This window comes from Leucopleurus acutus (genome assembly GCF_964270905.1).
Source record: "Leucopleurus acutus genome assembly, chromosome: 16".
NCBI classification, from domain to species: Eukaryota; Metazoa; Chordata; class Mammalia; order Artiodactyla; family Delphinidae; genus Leucopleurus; species Leucopleurus acutus.
The window spans coordinates 87404113-87430343 of NC_139158.1; the positions used below are offsets into that span (position 1 = coordinate 87404113).

General features: G+C 60.6%; 3 protein-coding genes across 4 annotated transcripts in view; 2 read left to right on the forward strand and 1 right to left on the reverse strand.

The window, feature by feature from the left end:
* Positions 1-909: 909 nt before the first annotated feature.
* On the forward strand, positions 910-2949 carry LIME1 (Lck interacting transmembrane adaptor 1; the record flags this gene model as incomplete). The annotated part of the gene is made up of 7 exons (XM_082857863.1): positions 910-934; positions 1104-1170; positions 1422-1479; positions 1539-1626; positions 1711-2060; positions 2159-2356; positions 2917-2949. The coding sequence occupies 7 exons, from the start codon at positions 910-912 to the stop codon at positions 2947-2949; spliced, it is 819 nt and encodes a 272-aa protein (XP_082713989.1).
* A 449-nt stretch (positions 2950-3398) lies between these two features.
* On the forward strand, positions 3399-6997 carry SLC2A4RG (SLC2A4 regulator). 2 transcript variants are annotated; one of them, XM_082856376.1, is made up of 8 exons: positions 3399-3611; positions 3890-4014; positions 4932-5041; positions 5532-5710; positions 5782-5882; positions 5967-6207; positions 6295-6386; positions 6475-6997. In XM_082856376.1, the coding sequence occupies exons 1-8, from the start codon at positions 3501-3503 to the stop codon at positions 6584-6586; spliced, it is 1071 nt and encodes a 356-aa protein (XP_082712502.1). In that variant the 5' UTR covers positions 3399-3500; the 3' UTR covers positions 6587-6997. The 2 variants fall into 2 exon arrangements, with proteins under 2 accessions (XP_082712502.1, XP_082712501.1); XM_082856375.1 differs by having other exon boundaries at positions 5970-6386.
* Positions 6998-10116: 3119 nt separating this feature from the next.
* Positions 10117-26231, reverse strand: part of ZBTB46 (zinc finger and BTB domain containing 46) — a gene marked incomplete at its 3' end in the record, with an annotated part of 33481 nt that continues 17366 nt past the window's right edge. The window contains exons 3-4 of the mRNA XM_082858311.1: positions 13597-13772; positions 10117-10491 (exon numbers count right to left, since the gene is read on the reverse strand). Coding sequence (XP_082714437.1) covers positions 10117-10491; positions 13597-13772 — 551 coding nt within the window. The remainder of the gene's footprint in view (positions 10492-13596; positions 13773-26231) is intronic.

Sequence of the window (26231 nt, forward strand, 5' to 3'; positions counted from 1 at the left end):
AGGCTCGGCTGGCTGTGGGGACTTTGAGGAGGAGGGGTCTTTGCACCGGGTCACGGGGCTGGGCTGGAGGGGTCCTGAGTGAGGGTGCTGCCCAGCACCCTGCCCAGAGGCAGAGGGCCCGGGAGGACGGGCATCCTTGCTGCTCTCCCAGATGCGGTCACAGCCTAGGGTGCCCCCCACATTGCCTGACACCCATAGACAGGTGAGCCCGGTGCTGCAGTGATGGAAGGAGACCGTGGCTGTGCGGGGCCAAGAGGGAGTGCCGTTATCGAGGCAGGAGGACCCGGTGGGGCGGGGGGGTGTTGGCACCCTGGGTCGGTGCCCGCCTGTTTTGTCGCCCACATGCACCCACTGCATCGTGGGTGGAGACAATAGGATTTAGGGCCTCCGATCAGCACCAGCTCGCAGCACACCCCTGCCAAGCCCCGTCTAGGCCCCAGGCAGGGCCACGGCAGGTGGGTGAGGCTGCCGTGGCGGCTGTGTGGGAAGATGCGGCGTGGTGCACGGGCAGGAAGTTAGGTGGGGAGCTGGGCCAAGGGCAACACGAGGCCTTGCGGCTCGAGGTGCCCAAGCTGCCCGCCACCCTAGGTGCTGAATGGGCCCTACCAGGTCAGGGCATTGGGACCTGGGCCCTCTGGTGAGGAAAGCCCACTCCCTGGGTCTGAGCAGACTGGCCCCCACTTTCGGAGATAGCTCCACGCTGCTGGCCCCTCACCTCCGGCACCTGTGCCAGGACTCCAGGAAGCGGACGTCCGATGGCAGGGGCAGTTGGAGGGGAGGGATGGAGAGCCAGGGGTGGGGTGGTCAGTGTCCAAAGCAGCCCTTCCTGCCTGCTGACCCCCAGCTTTCCAGCCTCCCAGGGGGTCAGTCTCTAGTGGACAGCTAGGGGGCATCACCTGGACAGGAGCCATGCCTGGGCAGGACATGGCTGTAGGTGAGTCTGTGGCCTGTGGCTTGCTAGCCTGGGGTGTGACCTGGGGGCCTCCCCGGCTCTCAGGTTTGGCCTCAGTGACCACAGTGGGGCCTTGGCCAGGTCCCAGCTGCCCTGCCCCTCCTCAACTGGCCGTGCTTGGCCATCACTTGAGTCATCTTTGCCAACTCAGGTCCTCATGGGGGCCAGACAGAGCATGCCTCACCCCTCAACAGCAGCCCCTGCGCAGAGGCGGGAGGGTAGGCGCTGAGGCTGTGTCCCCTCGGCCTCCATAGGAGAGAGGGGCTGCTGAGCCCTGGGGTTTCCTGTGTGCTGAGTCAGAGCACGGGGTGGGGGACCTTTCGGCAGCACAAGGCGCGTGCGCACGCACGCACGCACACACACACACACACACACACACACACACACGTCCCTACTGGCCTTGGACTGGAGGCCGACGCCTCTGACCCGCACCTCTGCCTCCCCGCTCTGATGACCCTCTTGCACCCAGGAAGCGGGCACAGAGGCAGCTGTCTGGGCCACAGAGCAGTGTAATGCCAGCAGAAGCGGTGAGTGCCAGGGTGTCCCTGGGGCCAGCAGGGCACCGGCCAGCCTTCCTTGCCCCCAGTCACTGCTGAGACGACCCTACCACTGCTCCCTCGGCAAGTCGGACACCAGACTGCACGAGCTGCACCGCAGCTGGCTCTGCAGCAGAGGTGAGCTGGTGGAAGGGCTGGGGCCTAGCAGCAGGCAGGCGTCCCCGGACCCCTAAGTAATCTCTGCCCTGCCCCCACCCTCAGCCCCACAGCCTGCCAGCATGGATCTGCGCCCACAATGGCTGGAGGCGTCCAGAGGCACGACGTCCAGGCCCCCGGCAGCCTTCCCACACCAGGAGCTGCCCCTGGTCACGCCCTCCACCGGCCCTGAGGCCACCTATTCCAACGTGGGGCTGGCTGCCATCCCCAGGACCGGGCTGGCAGTCACCTCTGGGGTGTGGGCAGGAGCACAGCTGACCAGCAGCTGTGCCAGGCCCGGTCCCGAGGCCAGACCCGTGGGGGCTGAGTATGCGTGTGTCCAGAAGCTCAAGGGAACAGATAGGGGCCCCCGAGGCCTGGAGCACGGGAAAGCTGAGGCGACCCCAGCTGCTCAGGTGAAGTGAAGGGTGTGAGGTAGGGTGGGCGGGACTGGGCAGATCCTCGGCCGAGCGGGTGGTGCTGAGCCCTCCCTGGACTGGCTTCCTCTCTCCAGGTGGACATCCTGTATTCCAGGGTCAGCAGGCCTAAAAGGAGGGACCCAGGACCTTCCACAGACCAGCCAGGCCCCAAGGGTGGGGAAGCGAGTTTGGCTCTGGGGAGGGACCTGGCCTACGAGGTCCTCCCTCTCAGGGGCCTGGGCGTGGACAAGAGCCTCCTGGAAAACGTGTATGAGAGCATCCAGGGGACGGAGGCCCCCGGGCACCTGGAACCCCCCCAGCTCCAACTCCTACCAGGAGAGGACATGTGCAGGGCATGGAGACCCCCTGCTTCCTGTCTAAGCCTGGGAAGGGGTCTTCATCCCCTCTGCCCTGAACACCCAGGTACAGATGATCCTTCCTCCAGAGTGGGGTGCGCCCCCTCACTTCCCACAGAGTCCCCTCCCCCACACGCGGCTAACAGCACAAATTCCGGATAGCAGTGCTGTCAGCCTATGGGGTCCCTAGGATCCTGGCTGCCATGTCCTCTCTAGGGCAGGGTCTCAATAAAGCTCCAGCTCAGGGAGCATGAACACTGCTATACCTCAGCCTGCTCTTCTTGAAAGCCTGGGAGGCTTGGCGGGGTGGCGTCTGGAAGGAGTGAAAACCTCTCCTTGGGAATGGGCTTCCTCCCGCTGGGGGTGCTGGGTACCTGCGCCCTGTCACCTGGGGCCGCCGGCTGGTCGGGCTCAGAAGACCGAGTGGGGAGGGAAGCAAGCCCTGGCGGGCGGTCCTCAGGCCGAGGGGCTCCTCCGAGCGGTGAGCCGGCCCACAGGGTGGCTACCCCAAGGTGGGACCTGAACCCTGAACGACAGGGAAGGCTCCGCCACCCAGCCCCTGGAGTTACATAAGGGGCGCGGGAGGTGGGCAGTCGTGCGTTAAAGAATAACCTGCTCCCGGGAAGGCCGCCAAGGAGACGCGGCCTCCTCCCGGGTCCGGCAGCTCGCGCAGGGGCATCCCTCGAGGAAGCCGGCCCGCCCCGGCGACGGGGGCGCCGGGGCGGGGGCCGTCGGGCGGGCGGGCGGCAGGAGCCGGGCCCCCTCCCGGAGCGGCGCGGGAGCGGCCAGCGCGGGAGCAGCCGGCCAGGGGCGGGGTGTGGCCGCGGGGCGGTCCAATGGGCGCGGGGGGGGCGGTCCAATGGGCGCGGGGCGGTCCAATGGGCGCGGGGCGGGCGGGGCCTCGGGCCGCGAGGAGGGGGCGGGGCCGGCCGGCAGCCTCCGGGCGGCGCGGCGCGGGCGGCGGCCGATCCAGGGCGGGGGTCGGTGGCCCGGCCAGCCCGGCCCAGCCCGGCCCGGCCCGGCCCGGGGCCGCGTCCGGAGCGTCCGCCCTCGCCGCTGCAGCCTCGGTAACCGGCCGGCCATGGAGGCCGAGCGCCCCCCGGCGCCCGGCCCGGGCTGCGGGCGCCCCCCACTCCGCGCCGCCGGCCGGGACCCCGCGGCCGCGCCCGTGTCGGTGCCCGCGCCGCCGCAGGTACCGGGCTGGGGGCGCCGACAAAGTTCCCGCTGCGAAGATGGCGTCGGGCTGCACGAACTTTGGGCCCCGGGGCGGGGCGGGCGGGGGCGGCGCGTCGCCGCGCGTGTCCGTGGGTCCGGCGGGGCTGGGCCGGCGCCCGGAGCGCTTCCCGCCGCGGCGGCCGGGGGCGGGGCCGCACCGGCCGCAGCCGGTTTGGGGGCGGGCACCATCGGGTCGGGGTGGCGGTGGGGGTGGGGACTCGGCCGCTGCCCGCGCTGAGCCGGCCGCGTCCGCAGGGCCCTGCCGTGGAGTTCGCGCTGCCGCAGGAACCGGAGCCGCGGGCCGCGGATCTCGGGGCCCCGGGGGCGGGGGCGGCGGGGCCACCGACGCCGTCGGCGCACATCCCGGTGCCAGGGTATAGGTGAGCCGGGGTTCGCGTGCCAGGCCGAGGGGGCGTGTGCACCCGTGCGCCTGTGTGTGCAGGGGTGGTGGATGGGGCGCGGGCTGGAGCCTTCCAGACCCCACCCCTGCGAGGGGCGCCTCGGTGGAGGGCAGGTCAGCATCCTGAACTGGGTTTCTGTCCTTGCCTTTCGGCTCTCCAGCCCTGGAGGAGTTAAGCAGAAATGACCCATGTATCAGTATGCCTTGTTCCTCCCCAAACCCTGAGAGCCAGAGCGCAGAACTGGGAGGGGGCGCCTGTCAGCCTCTGTGCCCAGGAGGCTGTGAGGCCCGCGTGGAATCGACTGTCCAGGCATCCCGGGGCCCCTGATGGCTGTCTCGCCAGCTCTGTCTGCAGAGAGAGAAACCCTCCCAGGTGCCTGACACCCCGGGCTGGCTGCGCAGGCGGGGGCGGGCCCTGGCCTTGCCCGCTGGGGCCCAGGGACCCGCTTGTGCTTGGAGCCCAGGCTCCGCTGGCTGCTGCTGGCTGCTGGCTGCTCCCGCCCTCCCAGGTCTGGCGCTAGGCCCGCAGCTGCTGTTGCACAACCCTGGTTAATGTGTGATTGCGGGGAGGGCTGGCCTGGCCTGGCCCCACCGGCGAGGCCTCAGACCCCTGTCCAGCAGCAGGGTCTGAAGGAGCCATGGTGGAACAAAGCCCAGGCTGCAGAGAAGTTGGGCTTTGGAAAGACCCCAGCCCAGGCTTGTTCCCGGTGGTTCCTGGGGATTCGGAGCTCGGCAACCCGAGCTGGAGGTGGAGCTGGGCCTCCTGCCCGGCTCCTGGAGTGAGGGAGCTGGGTGCACACACGTGCCCAGGCCTGCACGTGTGCCGGGACGGGGACGGGCCTGGAGTACTTCTTGGGCCCTACCCACCCCTCCACCCCCCATCCCCATCTCCTCCAGAGCCCCCCCAGGAAAAGCCCGGCTGGACGAGGTCATGGCTGCTGCAGCCCTCACAAGCCTGTCCACCAGCCCCCTCCTGCTGGGGGCCCCGGCTGTAGCCTTCAGCACAGGTGAGACTTAGAGGCCTGGCTTGGGGTGGGGGGTGCCGGCAGGGCTCAGGACCACTGTCCCTCCAGGACCCTACAAGCTGCTGTGGGGCAAGCAGAGCCGCTCACCTGGAATGCCATCTTCTAAGTGCATCCATCTCCTGAGGCCTAAAGCGACATCAGGACCCCCACGGCCCCTCCGTGCGGCCAAAGCTGCAGTGCCGCAGGCCTGCAGGCCTCCGTGACCTGTCCATCTCCACCTGGCTGGCCAGGCAGCTCCCCACCCCGTGCTCTTCTGGTCTTCCTTCTCTGTGCTGGAGAGGCTCGTCCCCGGGCTGCCGTGGTCAGCTCCTCCCGGCCACTACCTCGTCCAAGAGGTTCTTTGCCCTCCAGGCTCACCTGTGGACAGGTGAACAGGCGGAGGTTTTGCACTCAGGGACTCGTAGCCAGCAGCGTCTGCAGCACAGCCGTGGCCCCCAAAAGTCCTGATGCTGGCGCCGGTGTGTGTCCGCAGAGCCCAGCTTGGAGCCTCGGAGGGAGGCCCCGGTGCGGCCACCGGGCAGCAGCGGCAGCAGCGGGGATGGGGGCTGGGGCCCGGCCAGTGACCAGTCCTCTCCATCTACCCCGTCGCCCCCGCTGCCACCTGAGGCAGCCCACTTCCTGTTCGGGGAGCCTGCCCTGAGGAAGAGGAAGGTGAGCCAGGGCAGCCCTCGGAGCGGGGTGGACGTGGGGGGCGCCGAGGCTGATCGCCCCCTGTCACCCAGAGCTCGCTGCAGGGGCTGTTCCAGTGTCTGTGGAAGCGCTGCGGGAAGGTGCTGAGCTCGGCGTCAGGGATGCAGAGACACATCCGTCTGGTGCACCTGGGGTGCGGCGGGGCCGGGGGTGGGGGGGGGCGGGGGGCGCCAGGCAGGCCTCTGCGTCAGCTCGCACCCCACCCCCCGCCCCCCAGCAGGCGGCAGGCAGAGCCAGAGCAGAGCGACGGCGAGGAGGACTTCTACTACACGGAGCTGGATGTCGGCGTGGACTCGCTGACCGATGGGCTGTCTGGCCTGACCCCGGGGTCCCCCACGGCCTCCGCGCCGCCCGCCTTCCCCCGCCTGGAGCCGCTGGAGCCCCCGGCCCTGCCCAGCCTGCTGCGCCCGCCCGCCCTGCCCCCACCCCCGGTGCTGAGCTCCCTGCCCGCCCCCCAGGTGTGCGCCAGTGGCCCCGCTTGCCAGGTGGGTGAGGCCTCGGGTGGCTCTGGAGGGGCGCGAGGCCACAGCGGTGTCTCCTCTCAGGGCTGCCTGGCACCCGTCCACCCGGAGCCGCAGCCCATCCCGGTCAGGGCCTGCGCGCCCGCCCTGCTCGCCAAGCCCGGTGCCAACCCGAGGTGCGTGTGTGTGTAAAGGGGCCGGGGAAGGCACCGGGCAGGAGGCTCCCGGCCCGACAGCACCCCATGCCCCCCATGTGTCCCCCAGGAAGCCCCGAGGTGACGCCAGGAAGTGCCGGAAGGTGTATGGCGTGGAGCACCGGGACCTGTGGTGCACGGCCTGCCGCTGGAAGAAGGCCTGCCAGCGCTTCCTGGACTGAGCCCCGCCTGCCGGGGCCTCTCCTAGCTGCAGGGTCTTCTTTCTAACCCGGGGGGGGGGGGGGGGGGGGGGCGGGGCGGGCCCCGGGCCCCACCACTCAAAGTGCCTCTGAAGAAACCAGCCTCTTGGCCTTTTGCACTAAAGCCAAACCTCACAGCTGTCCCCTTGGCCTGGGGTCCCCAGGGGTGGCCGCCCCCCACCTGTCAGCCCTGGACTTGTCAGGGGTGTGACGGGCCCCGCTTTGGGGCCACATGGGGCCGTCCTCGATGCACTTTGAGGGGTGTCGGGGAGGGGGCGCCCCTGCCCGCACTTAATCTGACTGTTTGAGGGCCCGGGTGCACATTTGTACCGTGTTTGCCAAGCTCAGGTGTCTCACGTCTGGGCTGAACCAGGCGAGGAGTAACATTAAAGATTCGGGATTTTTCCAAAAGCTGTGTCTGCCTCCTGGGGGGAGGGACACGGAGCCGGGACCCCGCCATGGGCAGGGATGGCGGTGGGCAGACAGGAGGCCAGCAACCAGGCCACAGAGGGCTGGGGGTGGGGGTTACTCTCTGGCCCCCTCTGCCCAGGGTGAGGCCGGAGGAGGAGATGCTGTCTGAAACACACACGAGGCATCTGCTCAAGCAGCAATTTCCCAGTTTATTGAAAGTGATCGCTTTGCAAGAAAGTCTAACTAATCCCGTCACAGAAAGGAGACCCACAGGCGGGCCCGGAGTGCGCCCGGCAGACAAGAAATCTCAAGACCACTAGGGAGGAGGTGCTGTTGGCCGTTGACGGCTCCGGGGAAGCAGGCGATGGCCGTGATGTCCCACTGACCAGTTACAAAAGACTCCCCCAAATATGAAACACATCTCAATACAAACACAGGTTTATAATAATTCATATAAAGTCGATATAATATAGATTATCCCCAGAAAAAAATCAACAATCTTCAAACACTGCCCTTTTTCTGTTTTGTTTGTGTTGACAGGTTGAAAGCATGTTGAAAAAATAAATATTTAAGAAAAGCACACACACAGCGCCCTCACTACAAGTAGTTCTAAAAAGGGCCACATACAAAACACAATATAGGATCTAAAAAATAAAAACACCATTAAGTATGGCTTTCTTAAGAGTTGCACATGTCACAGAATGAGCGAAAATAAGATTATCTTTCATATAATATTGCAAAAAGTTCCAGTTTTTGCATTTTTTCAGAGTTCTCTTTTTTAAAAAGGAAGATGTGCAAAGTTGGAAGCAGTAGCTGTGTTCTTTCAGTTGAGGTCCCTATCCAGTCCTGGCAGTGTTGTGACTGTTCCCAAACCCAGAGTTCAAGCATACAACCCGGTCAGGATCCAGAGCTTGATACAAAATCTTGGTTCCCCGCCCCTCCCCCACCCCCAAAGACCTTGCCGCCTGATGGACCGCGTCCCACATCGGCGTTGCAGACACCAAACACAGACGCACACAGACGGAAAGGTACAAAATGTGAGATGTGATCTACACGCTTTTCCGCTTCATAAAAAAATATTTATTAGTTTAAACATTGATTTGGGAAAAAAAAAAAGATCACGTTAAAAAAGAAACCTTCGTTACACGTCTTTCCCTCCACGCCTCTGGAGGCGATGTGTTCGCCTGCATCTCTGAAATCCAGCTCTCGAGTTAACCGCACACGAGAATAGTGAACACGCGGGGCTCGGGGGCGGGAGGTGGGACCCTTGGTTTTCCAGGGTATTGTTTTGAGGAAGAAAATGCCCTTGTGGCACTGAGGGCCCCGTTAAAAGTCAGCCAGGACGGTCCAGAGCGGGAGTGAGCAGGTCCTGAGTGTGGCGCAAAGGTGGCCCGGGGCGCGGGCGGCGGGCTGAGAGGTGGCCCCGTACAAAACCCAGAGACGCTTGGCAGCAAAGGTCTGGTTTCCAAACGCATTTGATAAGAAAGTAAGTCTGTTTATAAAAGGGGTTAGAAAGTGGGGGAAAGGTGCACAGTGGGAGCCCCACTGAGGGGCTCAGCTGGGCCCCACTGTGAAAGGCAGACCGGGGCACCGGCCCCGGAGGCACCCCAACCCGCCCTGGGCTCCTGCCCCCGGCCCGGCCCGGCCCTTCCCTAAGGATGCCGGCGTTGAGGAGTTCGCAGCGTCCCCAGCTGAGGATGGGAGGGCAGCCCTCTTCTGACTGAGAGAAAGGTGGCTATGTTTAAAACAAGGCAAAACAAAAAATGAAGCTGCGACGCCTCCCCGGGCAGGGCTTCAAGGACAGCACCCGTCCGTGTCCACGCAGCCAGCCACTTACTAAGGAGGGTTCTGTGGGATTTGCCTTTCTCCACCTAGAAAGAGTAGATGGGACCCGGGAGAAATGCAGTAAAGCCATCCGGCTTGCGGCTGGGGAGAGGAAATCAAGCCAGCGTCTCCTTCGGCTCTAGCTCAGCACCCGAGGGCCCTGGCACGGCGTCCCGCAGGGGCTCCCAAGCGAGGCGCGTGGAGGGGATGGAATGCACGTGTCATGAGCCTGAAAGGGAGGCGGGCCGGGGTTGGGCCCACAGTGTCCTCACAGCACACGGCGGGACCCCGGCTTCGCAGAAAAAAGATAGAGAAGGGGTCGCAAGCGTGTTTAAAAGACGGCGAGGGGGCTTGGGAAGAAACCAAAGGAAAGACACGTCTGCGAGTGTGGTCGAGCGGGAAAGATAACACCAAACAGAACCATGTCACGTGCCAGCCTCAGTTTCCTTAGCTACTCACGGAACTGGGGCCCGAGCACCGGGGGAGGGGCGGCCCCCGCAGGCGGCGTGGGCAGCAACGAAGGCAAGCCGCCCGGAGCGGTCAGCAGGAGTGGTCTGGGCGCGGCAGGGCGGGAGGGGCGGAGGGGCGAGCCGGCCCGGAGAAGTGCACACAAAGAAAGAGGAGGCCCCTACGGTGGGAGCACCTGGGCCCCTGCCCAGCTGCCTCGGGGGGGGGTAGCACCTGGGCCCCTGCCCAGCTGCCTCGGGGGGTGGGTAGCACCTGGGCACCCGGGCCGAGGTCGGCTGCTGCTGTGTGTTGAGCACCAAAGCCCAGAGGCGGGGGGGCCGCGGGGCTTTCTGGACGCCAGACCTGGATCTCGCAGGCTGCCACCGGACGGCACAGCCCTCGAGGGCGGGGGCAGTGGCAGCCGCCAGCAGTGACCCCACTGCTGAGAAGGGGGAGCGGAGGCGGGGGGACTCGGCCCTGGACGGGCCCAGGGTCAGGAGAACTCTCCTAACAGCTCCCGGACCCGGGCCTCGGGGCCACACTTGGGACCACAGCCAGCGCTGGCCCTTTCCGGACCACACGTCACGGCGCGTCCGACGCCAGACCGGTGCGTCCTGGGCACCCCTGATGCCCGCCCCGCGCCCCTGCTGGGGGAGGTGACAAGGGCTCTCCCTGGGCTCAGACCCGCCCCACGCGCGTCCCCAGCCCCACTCGCTGGGGCAGCGCCCGCCTCTGAGCCCCGGGTGTCCTCGAGGGGTGGGGGAGAGCAGGTGAAGGGGGCCCGGGGCGCACGCAGGCGGGGGCGGCCGCGGCCCAGTGCCCGGCCCAGCCTAGGAGATCCAGGTGAAGTCCTTGTCGGTGCCCCCGGCAGGGCTGCGAGGCCCCCGCGGCGAGTCCTCGACCTCCCTGTCGTCCCCCAGTAGTGCGTCCTCGGGGGCCAGGCCCACGTCGTCCTCGTCCTCGCCCAGCTCCTCTTCGCCCTCGCCGCGTGGGTCCTCGGGGTCCTCCAGGTACGGCCCATCGCCCGCGAACAGCTCAGGAGAGCCCTCGGCGCCGCCGCCATCCAGGGGCCCGGCCCCGCCGCCACCCGCGCAGTCGGCACACACGCCGTGGCGCCGCGAGCCGTGCTTGATGCCCACGCTGGCGGCCGACATGAACACGCGGCTACACAGCTTGCACACGTACTTCTTGTCCTTGCTGTGCACCTGCGGGGGGACAGCGGTCAGTGCGGGGGGACGATGGTCAGTGTTGGGGGACGATGGTCAGTGTGGGGGGACGGGGGGATGGCGGTCAGTGCGGGGGGACAGCGGTCAGTGAGGGGGGACGATGGTCAATGTGGGGGACGATGGTCAGTGCGGGGGGACGATGGTCAGTGTGGGGGACGGCGGTCAGTGTGGGGGACGGTGGTCAGTGTGTGGGGACGGTGGTCAGTGTGGGGGGGATGGCGGTCAGTGCGGGGGGACGATGGTCAGTGCGGGGGGACGATGGTCAGTGTGGGGGACGGCGGTCAGTGTGGGGGACGGTGGTCAGTGTGTGGGGACGGTGGTCAGTGTGGGGGACGACGGTCAGTGCGGAGGACGGTGGTCAGTGTGGGGGACGGCGGTCAGTGCGGGGGGGACGATGGTCAGTGCGGGGGGACGATGGTCAGTGTGGGGGACGATGGTCAGTGCGGGGGACGGCGGTCAGTGCGGAGGACGGCGGTCAGTGTGGGGGACGGTGGTCAGTGTGGGGGACGGTGGTCAGTGTGGGGGACGATGGTCAGTGCGGAGGACGGCGGTCAGTGTGGGGGACGACGGTCAGTGCGCGGGAAGGCGGTCAGTGTGGGGGACGGCGGTCAGTGCGGGGGGGATGGCGGTCAGTGCGGGGGGATGGCGGTCAGTGCGGGGGGACGATGGTCAGTGCGGGGGGACGATGGTCAGTGTGGGGGACGGTGGTCAGTGCGGGGGACGATGGTCAGTGCGGAGGACGGCGGTCAGTGTGGGGGACGGTGGTCAGTGTGGGGGACGATGGTCAGTGCGGAGGACGGTGGTCAGTGTGGGGGACGGTGGTCAGTGTGGGGGACGGTGGTCAGTGTGGAGGATGGCGGTCAGTGTGGGGGACGGCTGTCAGTGCGGGGGGACGGTGGTCAGTGTGGGGGACGGTGGTCAGTGTGGGGGACGAAGGTCAGTGCAGGGGGGATGGCGGTCAGTGCGGGGGGATGATGGTCAGTGCGGGGGGACGTACTGTTAGTGAGTGGAGGGGGAGGTCCGGGTGGCCCAGAAGCTGAGATCTGGGTGGGTGGGGGCAGTCTGCTAGGCTGCTCAGACCCCTAGCCCTGGCCGGGGGCCGCTGCACAAAGCCGGAACACGCAGAATTGCAGGTGCCGCCAGAACTCCCCCCACCCAGAGGGCTGCTGGGCACTAGGCCGGCCGTGCCCCCCCACCCCGGGGGCTTGCTGCCCCCACACCTCCCAGCGAAGCAGGCAGAGCGCTCACCTCTGCCCGCCCCCCCGCTTTTGCCCCATGAGGGGATGGCCAGGGCTCTGGCGACTCCCGGCTTGGGCCTGGGGGGCCTGGGGGCACGGGTGATGGGAGCCCAGGACAGCAGTGACCGAGAGGGACTCGAGGCACCTGCCTTCTGGGAAGCCGTCAGGACAGCCGGGAGCTGGGCTGAGTGCCCAGCCCGCGGGGCGGCAGGGTCGGGGGTCTCAGGGGGACCGTGATTGCTGCTTGAATGCTGCCTCCTGCCTTTCTGAATTCTCCAACCGACGGGCCTGGCCGAGCGCCCTTGGCTTCCCAGCTCAGCGGTCCCGCAGACCACCGTGAACGTCTGCCCCATCACAGCCTTCCCTGAAACCCGACCACGAGGACCTACGACTGCTGCCAACCAGCCTAGGCAGGCGAGAGGCCGGATGCGCCCTGGTCGGACGTCAGGAGGAGCTGGGCCGCCTCACAGGTTCTGATTCCAGAAACGAAACCTCAAGTCACTCGGCTCCCGGGACCCTTCCTGGGTCTTTTTCATTTGTTACATTTTAAACCCAGGGCTTCCGGGACCCCAGTCCGGTCACAGCAGGGCTGGGCAGTGGGGACAGCTCCCAGGGAGCCACGGAGCCTGTCCTCCGGGACCAGATGGCTGGACACTCGTCCCAAGGAACACATGGATGGGCGGGGAAGGATGTGGGCGCCGTGGAGACCCAGAACTCGGCTCCACAGGGAGGCGGCTGCTGAGACTGCCCACCCACCCCCTGCCCCCTGGCTAAGCCTCCCGGGGCGGGTGGGGCAGGAACAAGCTGCCCTTCTGCCGTCAGGGGAGGTTCAGCTGCCTCCCAGCCCTGCAAACCTGCCCGTCGGGGGGAGTCCGCCAGCCTGGGCCCTGGCTCCGAGGGCTGCCTCCCCCTCCAGCTTTTCCACCTGGCCTCAGGGAGCCTCCCCGGGGAGCCCAGCCCCAAATGAGGCCCAGGCCGTGGGCTGTCCCTCGCTCCCTCGCGTGGCTCACCCCGTTGGGGCCACCCCTGAGGTCTCGCCTCGGCCCCCCTCGCTGCAGGGATGTGGCCCCTCCACCCCTCCTGCTGGTCAGAGGATCAGGGTGCTGCGGGGGTCCGGCCCAGCCCGTGTGGCCCTGAGGCCCCCTCACTCATGACATCACCCCAGCGTCCTATCCCCACCCATGCCCCAGCCGCCTGGCCTCCCTCGTTTCTCACCCACCCAAGGGTTCCTCACGCTGTGTTTTGATGAATCTGCCTCCCTGTTTCAAGGGTGACCTTTTCTATTACTTCCTGGCCAAGCAAATTCATCTGCGCAGCACCTGTTCCTGAGCTGCGAGCCAGGCCGTCAGAACCTTCCAGGGGCTGCTAGGGAGAGAGGCCAGGGTCCCACGGCAACTGCAGGGTGGGGCACGGAGGAAGTGGCCACGTGGCAGGAGCCGGGGGGCAGGGGCAGGGTCCTGGCAGGTTAGGGAGCACCTGCAGAGGCCGGGCTGGAGCAGAGGGGGTCCCAAAGGGGAAGCTGAGGAGTGGGGCTGCGGGGCGATGTGCTCACCTGCCCTTCTGCACCTGGGGCCGGGGGCAGAGCTGCTCAGGAGGGATGTGGGCTTGGGGTGCCTCCCCGCTGTCCTGGTCTTTCCCACTGCCGGGCGGACCCCACTTCAGGGCTTCCCGTGGCATCCTGGACAGCCCAGGGCCCCATCCTGCCCGGACACCGCAGCCCCATGCAGAGCGTGCCCTGGACCGACCCTGTGCTGACCACACGCTGACCCCATGATGACCCCATGCTGACCCACGCCGAGCCCCCACTGGCCACATGCCGGCCCCACGCGGCCCTGCGCCCGCTCACCAGCGTGTGCCGCTTCATGTGCTCGCGCCGCGTGAACTTCTTCCCGCAGATCTCGCAGGGGTAGGGCCGCTCGCCCGTGTGGGAGCGCATGTGTCTCTTGAGGATGCACTGGTGCATGGCCGAGAAGCTGCAGTAGGGGCAGCGGAACTTCTTCCTGATGACCGTGAACTCGTTCACTGCAAGACAGGTGGCGGCCAGTCAGCCTGCGGACCCTGCACAGCCCATCCGCCGCCCGCGCTCGGCTGTCCCGTGGGGCTGGGGGTCCAGAGCCTCCAGTCAGCCTGGCCCAGAGCAGAGAGGGCTGCTCCCACGTTCTAAGAAAGCACGCTCCTCAGATCAGCCATACCTCCCGTGTCAGCCCCTAAAACACACGAGGGCACGCGCGGAATCAAGACACAGGAGCGCGGACCCGTCTCCGCCCCGTCCACGTGTCCGCACGGCGCAGCCAGGGCAGGGGTGCCACCTGGTGGACACGGCCCAGCGAGAGGCCACCAGCCCCCGATGCACAGCAAGCTGTCCCTCCCCATGTTTCGGGGATACCCTGGGCCCCCGGGCCGGGGCCACATTCCAGGGGGCTGGGGGAGCTCAGGGGTTGGGGTCCATGGGGTCAGTCCCGCTCTGCGAGGCCCCCGGGCACTGGGCAGCTCACCCCGAGTGACGCCCTTTGTGCCGAGCACCCGCGGACACCACAGTGACCCCCTCTTGAGCCTAGGGGCATCCATCGAGGACTCGGCCCTAAGGCCTCCCGGGCTGGTCGTCCCCAGCTCGCCAGGGCTGCTGGGAGCCCCCAGGTGCTCGACAGCACTTCGTCCGGGTGGGGAGCCCGGGTCCATGTCTGCTCTCGGGCCTCTGGAAGCGGACCCAGCCCTCACCCCACCCACAGCGCTCACCGGCCACACCCCAGCACCTGCACCCAGGGGACAGACCAAGGGTCCCGACGGTCAGGCCAAAGGCAGGCAGGGGGAGGAAGGCACAGCAGCAGCGGGAGCCCCGGTCAGACCCCACGACGGGTCCGTGCCTGCCGGGCCCCGGCCACGCCCACAGCTGCCCCCGGAAGTGCCAGAGGGAAGCAAGAAAACAGAGGCTGCAAGTGACGCAGCCCACGGCGTGCGGAGAAGCCGGGGAAGCCAAGGTGACCAAAGCCGACCCCTCTCACTCGAGGGAGCCGGCCGGGCCGCTGCACAAACGACGGGACGGCTCCATCCTGCCCAGCTCCCCCAACCCCGGGCCACCCCGCACATCACACAGGGGCAGGGCCCTCGCCGCCATCTCCGCGAAGCGTGAAGCGTGCCCCAGGCCTCCAATCCATTCCGGTGCTCAGACCCAGCCCCGGGCAGGTCGCCATGGAAATGGTGCCAACTGGAAGGTGCACTGCAGTGACACGGAGCCCAAGGCCCTGGACGCACCCAGGTCCCCTGAGCATCAAGAGGTTGGCGCTCACTCTGTGCCTCCATCCCTGAAACACACCAGGCAACACTGGGTGTAACGTTTTATTTTGCTTCTTAAGCCGTACATTTTCTCCTGAGACATCTTAAAGGGTGCCTAAATAATCAAGCAACCAGATTTCTTGATCTTCCAGAACACGGGTCAGTGAGGCCGTCTGCAGGGCCTGCCAGGAGCCTGGCCATTCTCATGGACCCAAGAGCTCTCACTCTGGCATCTCCCGCACCCACGGATGGCAGGCACCAGGGACACACCGCCCAGGATGACCCCTGTCCACGCGCAGGCCAGACAGCTTCACCAGGGGAGGCCATCACGGCCGCAAAACGGCTGTGCGGACCCCATCACAGCTCATGACCGATGCCACCCCCGGGGCCCAGCCGCCCGCTTGCCTGACGGTGTCTGTGCACCCAGAAGGGGCCCCACGTCCCCACAAAGGCTGGGCAGTCACCAGGTGTCTCTGAGAATCCAAGCCCTGTCCCAAGAAGTAAGGCATTTTCTCACGTGGAGGCGCTTTCGACATGCATGTGGCTGGGAGCTGGGGCAGACGAGAGGCAAGAGGCGTGGACAGTCGCCCGTACCCCTTCACGCAAGGCGGCCACAGTTCACAGCATGACGGCTGTGACCACATTTGCGTGCTACGATTTTTAACTGTTAAGTTCTTGAATGTGCGAGTGCACCATGATTTGTTCAACAAACATGTAACGTGTTTCCATTTTTTTACCCTTGTGAACAATGCTTCAGCAAAGTGCTTACAAAGGAACCTTTGGCCCTGGAGAGAAATCCTGAGAAGTGGGCCATGCCGGCCGTCGGGCCCCATGGGCCACGCACCCTCAGTCCTCCCGAGGGCCAAGGCCATGGTCCGGTACGCGGGACACAGATGGTGGTCACCGCTGTTAGCAGAGCTGCTCCCTGCAAGGCTGTAGGCCGGGGTCCCAGCTGCAGGGGCGACCAGAGCATCCAGCAGCTCTTGGACCCGCGAGGAAGCAGCCCTTCCCGGGTGGCAGCTCCAGCCTCCCCACGGAGGGCCCGCAGACAGGTGGGTCCGGGTGAGGGTCCAAGACAGGACAGAGGGAAGGGCACCTAGCCTGGCACGTCTGGATGGACCGCACCTGGCAGCCCCCACTCTACGTCTCCCTTCCTGTCTGACCACCAGGCCCGGCCCAACCCGCCTGGTCGACCAGGCAGCAGCACGGCCCTCCACACCTGCCTCCCGCCGGTTCCCCCAGCACAGACCCCGGTTTTCACGTCAGCACGGAACACAGCAAGTGCACCACCCACTCTGGGATGGAAAAGGCAGGTGAGGAGACAAGCTTTTAGGTTATTTTATTTCAAATAACTTTTTTGAGTTATTTTCTGCTTTCTATTTTGCTTCTATAAACATAAAATTAAAATCTGCCTTATTTACTCTAGCCTGCATTTAACAATTCAGACCTACATGTTAAAAAAACACTCATCTCTGAACATAAGTGCTGTACTTTTTCCCCAGAAACACAGTTGAGCTGCGCGAACATGAGCGTGACCCCCGCCCCACGCCTCCACTGGGCACACAGCTGCAGGCTTCTGAACCTACTGCGCCATCAGGGAAGTCCCAGATATCCACAAACTGGGCAGCTTAAAGCACCAGACACCTGTCCTCTCTGTCCTGGAGGCCTTACATCTGAGGTCAAGGTGTGGGCAGGGCCGCACTCTCTTCAGAGGCTCCAGGGGAGGGTCCTTCCTGCCTCTTCCAGCTTCTGGAGGCCCAGGCGGCCCTGGGCTTGTGGCTGCATCTCTCTCGTCTCTGCCTCCGTCTTCTCGTAGCTTCTCCTCTGTGTCTGTGTCTCCTGTCTCTTATAAGGACACCCATCACTGGATTTAGGACCAACTGGATATTCCAAGGTGATGTCATCTTAAGATACTTAATTTAATTATGTCTGGAAAGACCCTTTTTCCAAAAAGGGTCACATTCACAGGTACCAGGAATTAGGATGTGCACGTGTCTTTTGGGTGGAGGGCACCATGCAACCCACTACTTTCATGAACAGTACTGAGGAAGGTTTTCATTGACTGTTATGATTAAAATAACTTCGCATTGGGCTTCCCTGGTGGCGCAGTGGTTGGGAGTCCGCCTGCCGATGCAGGGGACACGGGTTCGTGCCCCGGTCCGGGAAGATCCCACATGCCGCGGAGCGGCTGGGCCCGTGAGCCATGGCCGCTGAGCCTGCGCGTCCGGAGCCTGTGCTCCGCAACGGGAGAGGCCACGGCAGTGAGAGGCCCGCGTACCGCAAAAAAAAAAAGAAGTGCTTAAGAAACTTTTGCCCATCACCATGATCACAAGCACCACCGTCCCCTGCTAACCACATTTAGGTTTGTGGTCATTCCCATCTTAATTCTGAGGCAGGAATCAAGATTCATCCGCGCCAGCATCCAGCTCACTCGGGTCCCCACGTTGGAAAGACCACCCGCCCCAGCGTCCTTGACAGGGGCCCACGTCACGGTCCCGTCAGACCCTCACCCACGGCCTCCTTGCCTGGCCCCCTCGGCCGCTGTCAGGCTGGGCGTCTGCCCCTCCTCCCCTGGAGCCCCCGCTGTCTGCGTTGACCCTGTTCCCAGTCTCTGCACCCTGCGGCGTCTGGGGCCCTGTGACCGCGGCAGCGCTGCCCTCCCGGGGCGGGGGGGTGGGGGGCATTCCAAGAGATGACAAATAACCGGGCTGTGAGCACAGCTTCCTGGCGACCAAGCCAGAGCCACCCTGTCCTCTACCAGCTCTCACACTCTGAGTCACAATCCCAGCCTGATCACCCCACGACCAGACAACCAGGGGCAGCCCCGTGTGCCCAACGGGGCTGCCCTCTGCTCAGTTTTGATACACCGTGTTTTTCAGGGAAATTGCCCATTTCTTCCAACTTGTCAAAGGTATTAGCACAAAATTGTTCACGATATTCTCTTACTATCATTCTAACATCTATACGATCTTAGCAATGATCTTTTTTATACCTTTTATTGACAATCAACTTCCCTCTCTTTTTGCAGATCACTGTGATAGGAGCTTGTCTGTTTCATTCATCTTTCAGTGCACCGGCGTTCGGCTTTGGTCATTTTTCTGTTGTCTGTCTGCTTTCTGTTTTATTGATATTTGCTCTCTGTTTTGCTCCTCCAGCTTTCTTTGGGTTTAATTTGCTATTCTTTTTCTCACTTCTTGACCGCCCAAATTAGAACTTTCCTTCTTTTCTAATAAGTGCAACTAGAGCTATACATTTCCCTTAAATACCACTTTAGTGTATCCTACAAGTATTGATATGTTGAATTCTCATTATCATTCAGTTCAAAATATTTTATAATTTCCATTGTGACTTATTCTAGTATCTTTCTATTGTTGATTTTTTAAATCTAATTTCACTGAGGTTAGAGAGCACAGTCTGCATGATTTCATCCTTTGGGATTTGCTGAGACCTGCGTCACATTCCCGCTTGGTCTATCTTGTAAATGTTTCCTGTGCATTTGGAATGTTCTACACTTGTTTGGTGCAATGTATGACTTGGTTAACCATGTTGTTATAGGCCAATACTTCTCTGAAAAAAGATGCAAAACTCCTGAACAAAATAGCAAGCTGAGTCCAACTATATAGAAAAAGAACAGCATCTTGTGACTCGGTGGGTTTATTCCAGGAATTCAAGGTTAATATGTGAAAACTGTGTCCAAACCTTCTCCATCCTTACTGACATTCTGTATGCTGATCTGTCAATTACCGAGGAAATTTGTTAAAAATTCTCAACTCTAATCGTGGACTTGTTTCTTCCTCCTTTTAGTGCTGTCAACTTTCACTCCATATATTTGAAAAGCAAGCCTATGCATTTCAGGGTCTGCGTTTCCCACTGAACTGACTCTCTTGTCATCGTGTAGTGGCCTTAGAGCAACACCCCTCCCAGTTTACTTTGCTGCTGACATCAATAAGCCTCTTTAGGCTGGTGTTTCCTTGCTTTCTCTTTTCTATCTTTTTGCCTGAAACCTTTCTGTGCTCTTATCTACAAAGCATGTTATCTACAAACAACAAATTTTCTTTAAAAAGCAAGCTGATAATCTTTTCTTTTTCCTGCAGTGTTCAGACCATTGGTAATAACAGGCTTATTAGTAGAGTTGGGTGACGTCTACCATCTCCCTATGTGTGTTCTATTCTGTCCTTTTATGGCTTTGTTCCTTTAAACTTCCTTGCTTGTTGCCTTCATATTAATCACGTATTATCCCATTCTTCTCTTCATAAGCCTTTGAGCTGTACGTGATGATTTTTGCCATTATTCATTGCAACTTTGTAGAAAAGGCAAGACTCATCCAACGGCCAAGCTCACCGCCCCGCCCCCCCCTTTGTGCTGTTTGTGTCATGCGTTATGCTCCTATTTGAGTCAAAAACCCCACAAGGAGCCGTAAATATTGCCTTAAATGATTAAGATCTTTCTACAGAGGGCTGGTTTTTAGTACTTCTTGTCAGCCGGCAATGAATCCCCTCGGTTTTCTTTTCTTTGTGTGACATTGTCATCACGTAGCCTTGGTCTCTGGGGGATACTTTTGCTGGGTATAGAATACTGGTCTCGGCATTTCTGCAGCGCCTCAGAGACTAGCGCCATCGTTTCCATTGAAAAGTCAGATGTCAAGCTCGATGTTGTTCCTCTTAATGTCTTTTTCCTCTGGCTACTAAGATTTTTTTTAAAAAAAAACCTTTATATTTTTTAATATTTATTTATTTATTTTTGGCTGTGTTGGGTCTTTGCTGCTGTGCGCGGGCTTTCTCTAGTTGTGGCGAGCGGGTGCTATTTTTCAATGCGGTGCGCGGGCTTCTCATTGTAGTGGCTTCTCCTGTTGCAGAGAATGGGCTCTAGGTGCACGGGCTTCAGTAGTTGTGGCGCATGGGCTTAGTTGCTCCGTGGCATGTGGGATCTTCCCAGACCAGGGCTCGAACCCGTGTTCCCTGCATTGGCAGGTGGATTCTTAACCACTGCGCCACCAGGGAAGACCAAGATTTTTATTTTTGTCTTTGGTTTTCAGTAGTTTGACTACAACATGCCCAGTTTTGTTTTTTGGTGGTTGTTTTATTTTAGTGTTCATCCTGCTTTGGGTTTGCTGAGCTTCTTGAATCTGTGGATTGATATCTTTCATCAGTTTTGGAACATTCTCTGCTATTGTCTCTTCGGGTACTGCTTCTGCTCCATTTTCTCTCCTCTCTCCTCTGGACCCCAATTACACATGTATTAGACATTTGCACTGCCCCTCTGTGTGTCTTTGCTTGTCCCCATGCTTTTCTTTCCTAAGCTTCAGCCTGGATCCTCTCCATCGCTCTGTCTTCCAGTCTCCTCATCCTGTCTCAGGTGGTACCCAGACTGCTGTATACTACTTAATGGATCCCAGCCTCACACATTGTATTTTCAGTTCCAGCATGTTCGCTGGACTCTTTTTTACAGATTCTTCCTTCCCTCAAGGACTGCAGCCTTCACATCCCACCTGCACTGATTGCTCCCCAGGATGTGTGTGTGTGTGTGTGTGTGTGTGTGTCTATATTTGTGTATATGTGTATGTAAGTGTGTGTATGTATGTATATGTGTGCGTGGTTTTGGGAGGCCAGCTTTTCAGGTAGTTTTTGCCTGGAGGGTAAGCCCAATACAAGCTAGTCATGGTTAAAACTGGAAATTCAAATTTTATTTCATAATTCTTTCTTTAAAATAAATTAGTGCCTTTTCTTAGCTCCTGAGTTATGTGCAACCACCAAACTGACAATGATCCAGACTGGATTCTTAAATATTTTAAATGCAGTCTAAACAGTCAGTTAGTATCCCCAATCAAGTAGGAGTCCCCATTTCTACACACATGCACACACACCCTACAGCACATGGCTGGTACCCGAGTTTGTGAGGTCACCCAGTCACATTTTGTGAAAGTGGTAATAGGCCAGGAAGCCCACAGTAAACTTGTAGACATGGAGCAAGTTTTGTGGCAGTAAAGAGACCTAAATTACCAACCTTTTATTATTGCAATCCTTTGTATTCAAGAAAGATTAACATTACATATTGATAAATTTTTCAAAACTCTTTGAAATCAATTCCTGAGCCAGGATATTTCAATGAGAAATTCAATAAAATGTAAGCAATGGAATACCTAAATGAACTTGCTTAAAATTTCTTATGTTGGATGACAGTACTGTTTTAAAGGAAATAATATTAGAACTAAGAACAAACTCAGGGGCCATCTATCTTAAAATGTTTCCTATGTTCCCATCACTTTACCATCTATACATCTTTTTTAAAAGAAAAGATATTATCTCTCTTTCTCTCTCTATCTGAAAAAGAAATTCAACTCATGTAAACTAAAAAATGCACCAAAACAGTTCATTCATTTCTCCCACCCCCACCCCTGGAAATCACCAAACTGTTTGTTCTCTGTATCTATGCGTTTGTTTGTTTTTTTTGCTTGTCTGTTTTTGTTTTTAGATTCCATATGTAAGTGAAATCATACAGTATTTGTCTTTCTCTGTCTGACTTATTTCACTTAGTATGATAAGCTCTAGATCCATCCATGTTGCTGCAAGTGTCATTATTTCATTCTTTTTTATGGCTGAGTAATATCCCACGTGTGTGTGTGTGTGTGTGTGTGTGTGTGTGTATACACACTGAATTTTCTTTATCCATTCATCCACTGATGGACACTCAGGTTGTTTCCATATCTTGGATATTGTAAATACTGCTTCAATGAACAAACCTATTTCTTTTAGGTACAATGGAAACTTTCTGAAACTTCTTCATTATTTTAAAAAATTAACAAAGCCTTTTTGCACAACAGTGCGGGGCCTCTCCACAGGGCAGGCTTCCCTGCAGGCGCAGGTCATGCTCCACCCATGCAGGGAAAAGTCCCACAAGCGAACAAGTAACAGGGAAGCAGCCACAGGGTCGCATCCCTGGGGGCGCAGGTAACCCAGGGCCCAACATGGGTGGTGCACACGTGCATTCTACAACAGCGTAACCCCGTCTGGACACACAATCTCTGCGACCTAACAGCCAAAAATCCCACCGTGACCAGCAAAAAAGGAAAGGAAAGCTTCCTTTTCTCAGAAATGTTGTTTATATGCAAACAGGCACTTAATAAACCCTCTCAGAAGGAGTGACACCACCGACAGGTCTTTGAACTCCCAGGGACACTGCTCCGGTGAGGTCACCTTGGCAACAAGCATCCTGGGCCTCTCTCAAAGCCCAACTTTTCTCCATCTTCAGAACTCATCTAATGATTATAAGGACTGCAGGGACTAGGGCAGGTGGGCAGCCTGAGCTGCACGTGGACCACGCCCTGACCATGGCCACGGCCACGGGGGGTGGGAATGGGCCTGGCAACTCCAGGAATTCGGAACCTGGAATGGGCCGCCTGCTTCCTTCCTAAGTCCACCTGCTGCTTGGCCAAGGGTCCTGGAGTCGCTGCACCCTCAGCCACCCGCAGACGTGGGCCCAACGTGTCCAGGGCGGCTGGACACCAGCAGGGACAATGTGCTGTTTCTGAGAGGCAGCCAGTTTGGTAACTCTGTCTCCCTCACATGCGGCAGGCAGGGCACTCCGAGGCCGTGGAGGCTGGGCTTCATCCTCACATCTTTCTGGAAGGTAACGGGCTCAGAGACATTTTGTTCCAAGACCTGGCACAATCCCCACTGCCTGGAGGCTGGAGGTACACCTGTCCTACCTGCCCACCACTGGGCACTGAAAGGCCTTCACCAGGCCTGGTGAAGGATTGGGAAGTGACCGTTCTAAAGGCTCACACCGACGCCTGGTGCCAGCTCTGCCATCACCTGCTGGCCACCTGAACCCGACGCCAGGCTGCCCGCGGCACAGAGGCCCGTGCAAGCGTCCGCCCCCAAGTGCCAAGCGCCTGTTCCAGCCTGGCCGCCTCAAAACCATTGTCCGCAGCGGAGGCGTCCGTCTCCTTGGGGTTCCTTAGCTGACTTCAGGGTGGAGCCCTGGGCAAGTCCATCGAGGCCGTGAAAGTGCTCCTGGCCACACAGTGAGCCAGAGGAGACCCTGGTCATCCTGGCCGGGCCGGCGGACCCCGTGGAAACCCCAGGCACCTGCTGGAGCCACCTCCGGAGGGGCCCGTCCCTCGGCCCAGGCCTCCCGGTCCGAGGGACGTCGACCTAGAAGGAGAGACAGATGAGTTACAGGCCGTCGGGACGCGATGGAATCGGGAAGATTGGAGTGCAGACGCGCTCCCTACGTCACCCCCTACTCACCGTGTCCCCGTCCAGTCACCGCACGGAAACCGCCACGCGTCTGGAAAGGAAGCTGCAGTTAATTCTTGATGAACGGACGCGCGAAAACTCCACGTCAACCGAACGCCTGCCCCTCCCACCAAAACCATCCTGTTTTCAAACGCACGGGGAATAGCATTTGATTTATTTCAAATTACAAAATATGTGCTCAAGCTCTCCCTCCTTAAATATTTTTTCCTTCAGGGAAACAGTGGAACCTAACAGACCTGTCTTTAAATAAGCAGCTGTGACCTGAGGCACAGGAAGTGGATCTCAGACGCCTCGGGACAAACACGCAGCCGTCGGCACCGGGGCAAAACCTGGTGGAGACGGGCCGGCGCTGCTCCGTTTGAGGAACTGGGTTTTTAACCTGCTGCTGTATGAGTCTGTATATTAGGGGGGAAATGCCTCCAAAAACTATTTTAATTTAAATATCAAAACAAATTTAACTTCATACAACATGTTGCAACTATTACTGCAAAGCTGACACCTGTGTCACTTTGAGTGACATGGGGCCGAAGGGATTATGGAGCAGAGGGTGGACGGGAAAGCAGCTGTGACCACACAGGCTCGCCCAGGACATGCTGAGCACGCGGGTTCTGGGGCGCCATGCCCGTGAGGACATGCGCGGTGGACGGGCATCTGGCCGGGGCTGCCCCGACGTGGCTGGCCGCCCTCCCGTCTTACCTGGGCTGGGGAGGTGGCCGGCTCCCTGGGCTCCGTCTGGCCGGTCCCCAGAGCGGGCATCCCGGGCTCTGAGTGCAGGAGGGTGGAGGGGCTGGAGGGAGGTGACTCGGGTTGGCGCCAGGCCCTGGGGACACAGGAAACGAGTCTCACCCACGTGAACGGACACCAGCTGGCGGGCTGTAGAGAGTTCAGGAAGCACCGTCCTTGACTATCCTGCGGTGAGCCGTGCGCTGCCATGTGGCGAGGCCCGGATCTCGTGGGCGAGGGCGTTTGGGGGCTTCTAGCAGCTCACCACTCCCAAGCGCCAGGGTGTCCACACGTGACTTGTCTGGGGCGGGATCTCTCTCCCAGAAGCAACGTGATTGCAATGGGGTGTCTGCACAGAAAGTCAGAACCCGTGGCGTGGACGTGGCACACGCTCACCTGCGCTTGAGGAAGGATCTTCTGGAAAGTCCTTCGTGGTGTGTCAACCTGACTATTTACCTAAAAGGGTGGTAATACTTCCATCAAATGCCCTTTCATAAGAGATTGCTTAAGATTCCAGGATCAAGCCAGACTCAAGTAAAGTCCTTGACCATTTTAAACACCAGAAGGAAATACTCTTTCAGCCACAATCAGAACGAACTCAGCTGCCACTGTCCCCCGATAGATGTCGGGGGCGTCCCCGGAGAAAAGCTGGGCGGGGGAAGCCCGCAGCTGGTGGCCCCCCGGTCCAGGGCAGACCCTGCCCGCCACCACCCCAGGTCTGAGCTCTCCTCCGTAGCAGCACATCCTTCCAGCCAGACAGGGCAGCACTGCCCATCGCCGTCAGGAGGAATCCTCAACTGCTGCCGGAGCCGTGGCGGCGACGTGCGCAGGACAGTCGGGGTTTCTGGGAGTTTGGGGACGGCGCCGCCCCTCGGGCACTCAGCCCCCAATACCCAGGGCGGCTGCTTCATCTCCACTTCATCCCCGTGAAATCAAAGTTACTCATGTTCTCTCAGCATTTTTCAAGGTCCCTCCCGGATCAACACACACCCACAAACACAGCTCAGGGAAATAGCTCCATTTGTGTGCCATGAACATGCTGGTCACGGTTTCTATTCAGTGAACAGTGACTTTAACCGGTGGGATGCCAGCCGCCTGTTGCAAACGTAATAAGAGCAAAAGAATCAACTTAAACCGAATCAAAACAAAAAGTACAAAAGTCCTCTTATGGAGAAATCAGTTAAACAGTGATGATCCAGCAACGAAACCATCTGTGGAACTTAATTGCCAAGCCAAACGCTATCAGACTTGGGAAAGCAAGGAAACTCGGTTTTTCTCAGAGGCTCCAGAACCTTCCAGAAAGGACCATCGGTTACGGCTCTGCACAGCCTGCGGATTTGCTGCATTTAATTTGAACATCTGCGACCACCACCCCTTTCTTCTTCAACACTGCATGCCCGGCAGGCCACGCTGACACACTGCAGGGCTCGCCACCTCAAGACCAGGACGACCCAGCAGGGCCGAGAGCCCCACTCAGCACACCACACAGCTGCCACCATCAGACATCACGACGGGGACGTGCCCTCCCCCTGCTCCTCCAACCACGAGTCATGGCTACTGGGACGTCAGTCCTACGGCCCCCCAATATCACAAAACGAAAGACTCAGTTCTGGAAAAATCTTGTTAACAACCTGAGGAGCCTGGGGGCCGGAGCCAGGAAATAGCCCCCCCAACGCCCTCGAACCGGACCAGGGGCGAGGGACCCCCAACACAGCAGCGCAGGGCTCCCATCTCCCTTCCGGGCCTCCCCAGAGGAAGTGCGCCAGGCTCTGCACCCACCGAGCTTGGGGGTGTCTCCATACTGGAGCCCAGGGGGCGGTGCCACTGCTTTGCCGTCAGTAGTGCCCAGTGTGAATCCAGTTTTCTCCTTTGAACATGTTTTTAGGTCCCCTGTGCTCCCCGGACTGGGGGTCGCCTGGGCTCAGGGCTCACGTCGCCACTGGACGGCACCCAGGAGGGGTGGGCAGCACCCAGGAGGGGTCTCCCCATCCGCACGTTCCCGTCGGGCGACCCCTGACAACTTCTGCAACTGAACGGAAACCGTGGCCCATCTGGAAGCAGAGCGGTGGCAGGGGGTGAATGCAGGGGCTCTGGGGGGCCTGATGCTTTGTCGCATCCGTGCACAGAAGCCGGCGCCTGTGAACTGAACGGCACAGAGCAGATGCGCCCACGGGCGCTCCGCAGGGGCCGCGCAGCCCCGGCTCAACACAGGAAGGCAGCTCGCCAC

Excerpts from the sequence above, each read along its gene's own strand:
- SLC2A4RG (XM_082856375.1), top strand. The coding sequence starts at position 3,501 with ATGGAGGCCGAGCGCCCCCCGGCGCCCGGCCCGGGCTGCGGGCGCCCC. Across the intron at positions 3,612-3,889 it reads CGGTGCCCGCGCCGCCGCAG|GGCCCTGCCGTGGAGTTCGC; the intron begins GTACCGGGCTGG and ends CCGCGTCCGCAG. Across the intron at positions 5,711-5,781 it reads CTGCCCTGAGGAAGAGGAAG|AGCTCGCTGCAGGGGCTGTT; the intron begins GTGAGCCAGGGC and ends CCTGTCACCCAG.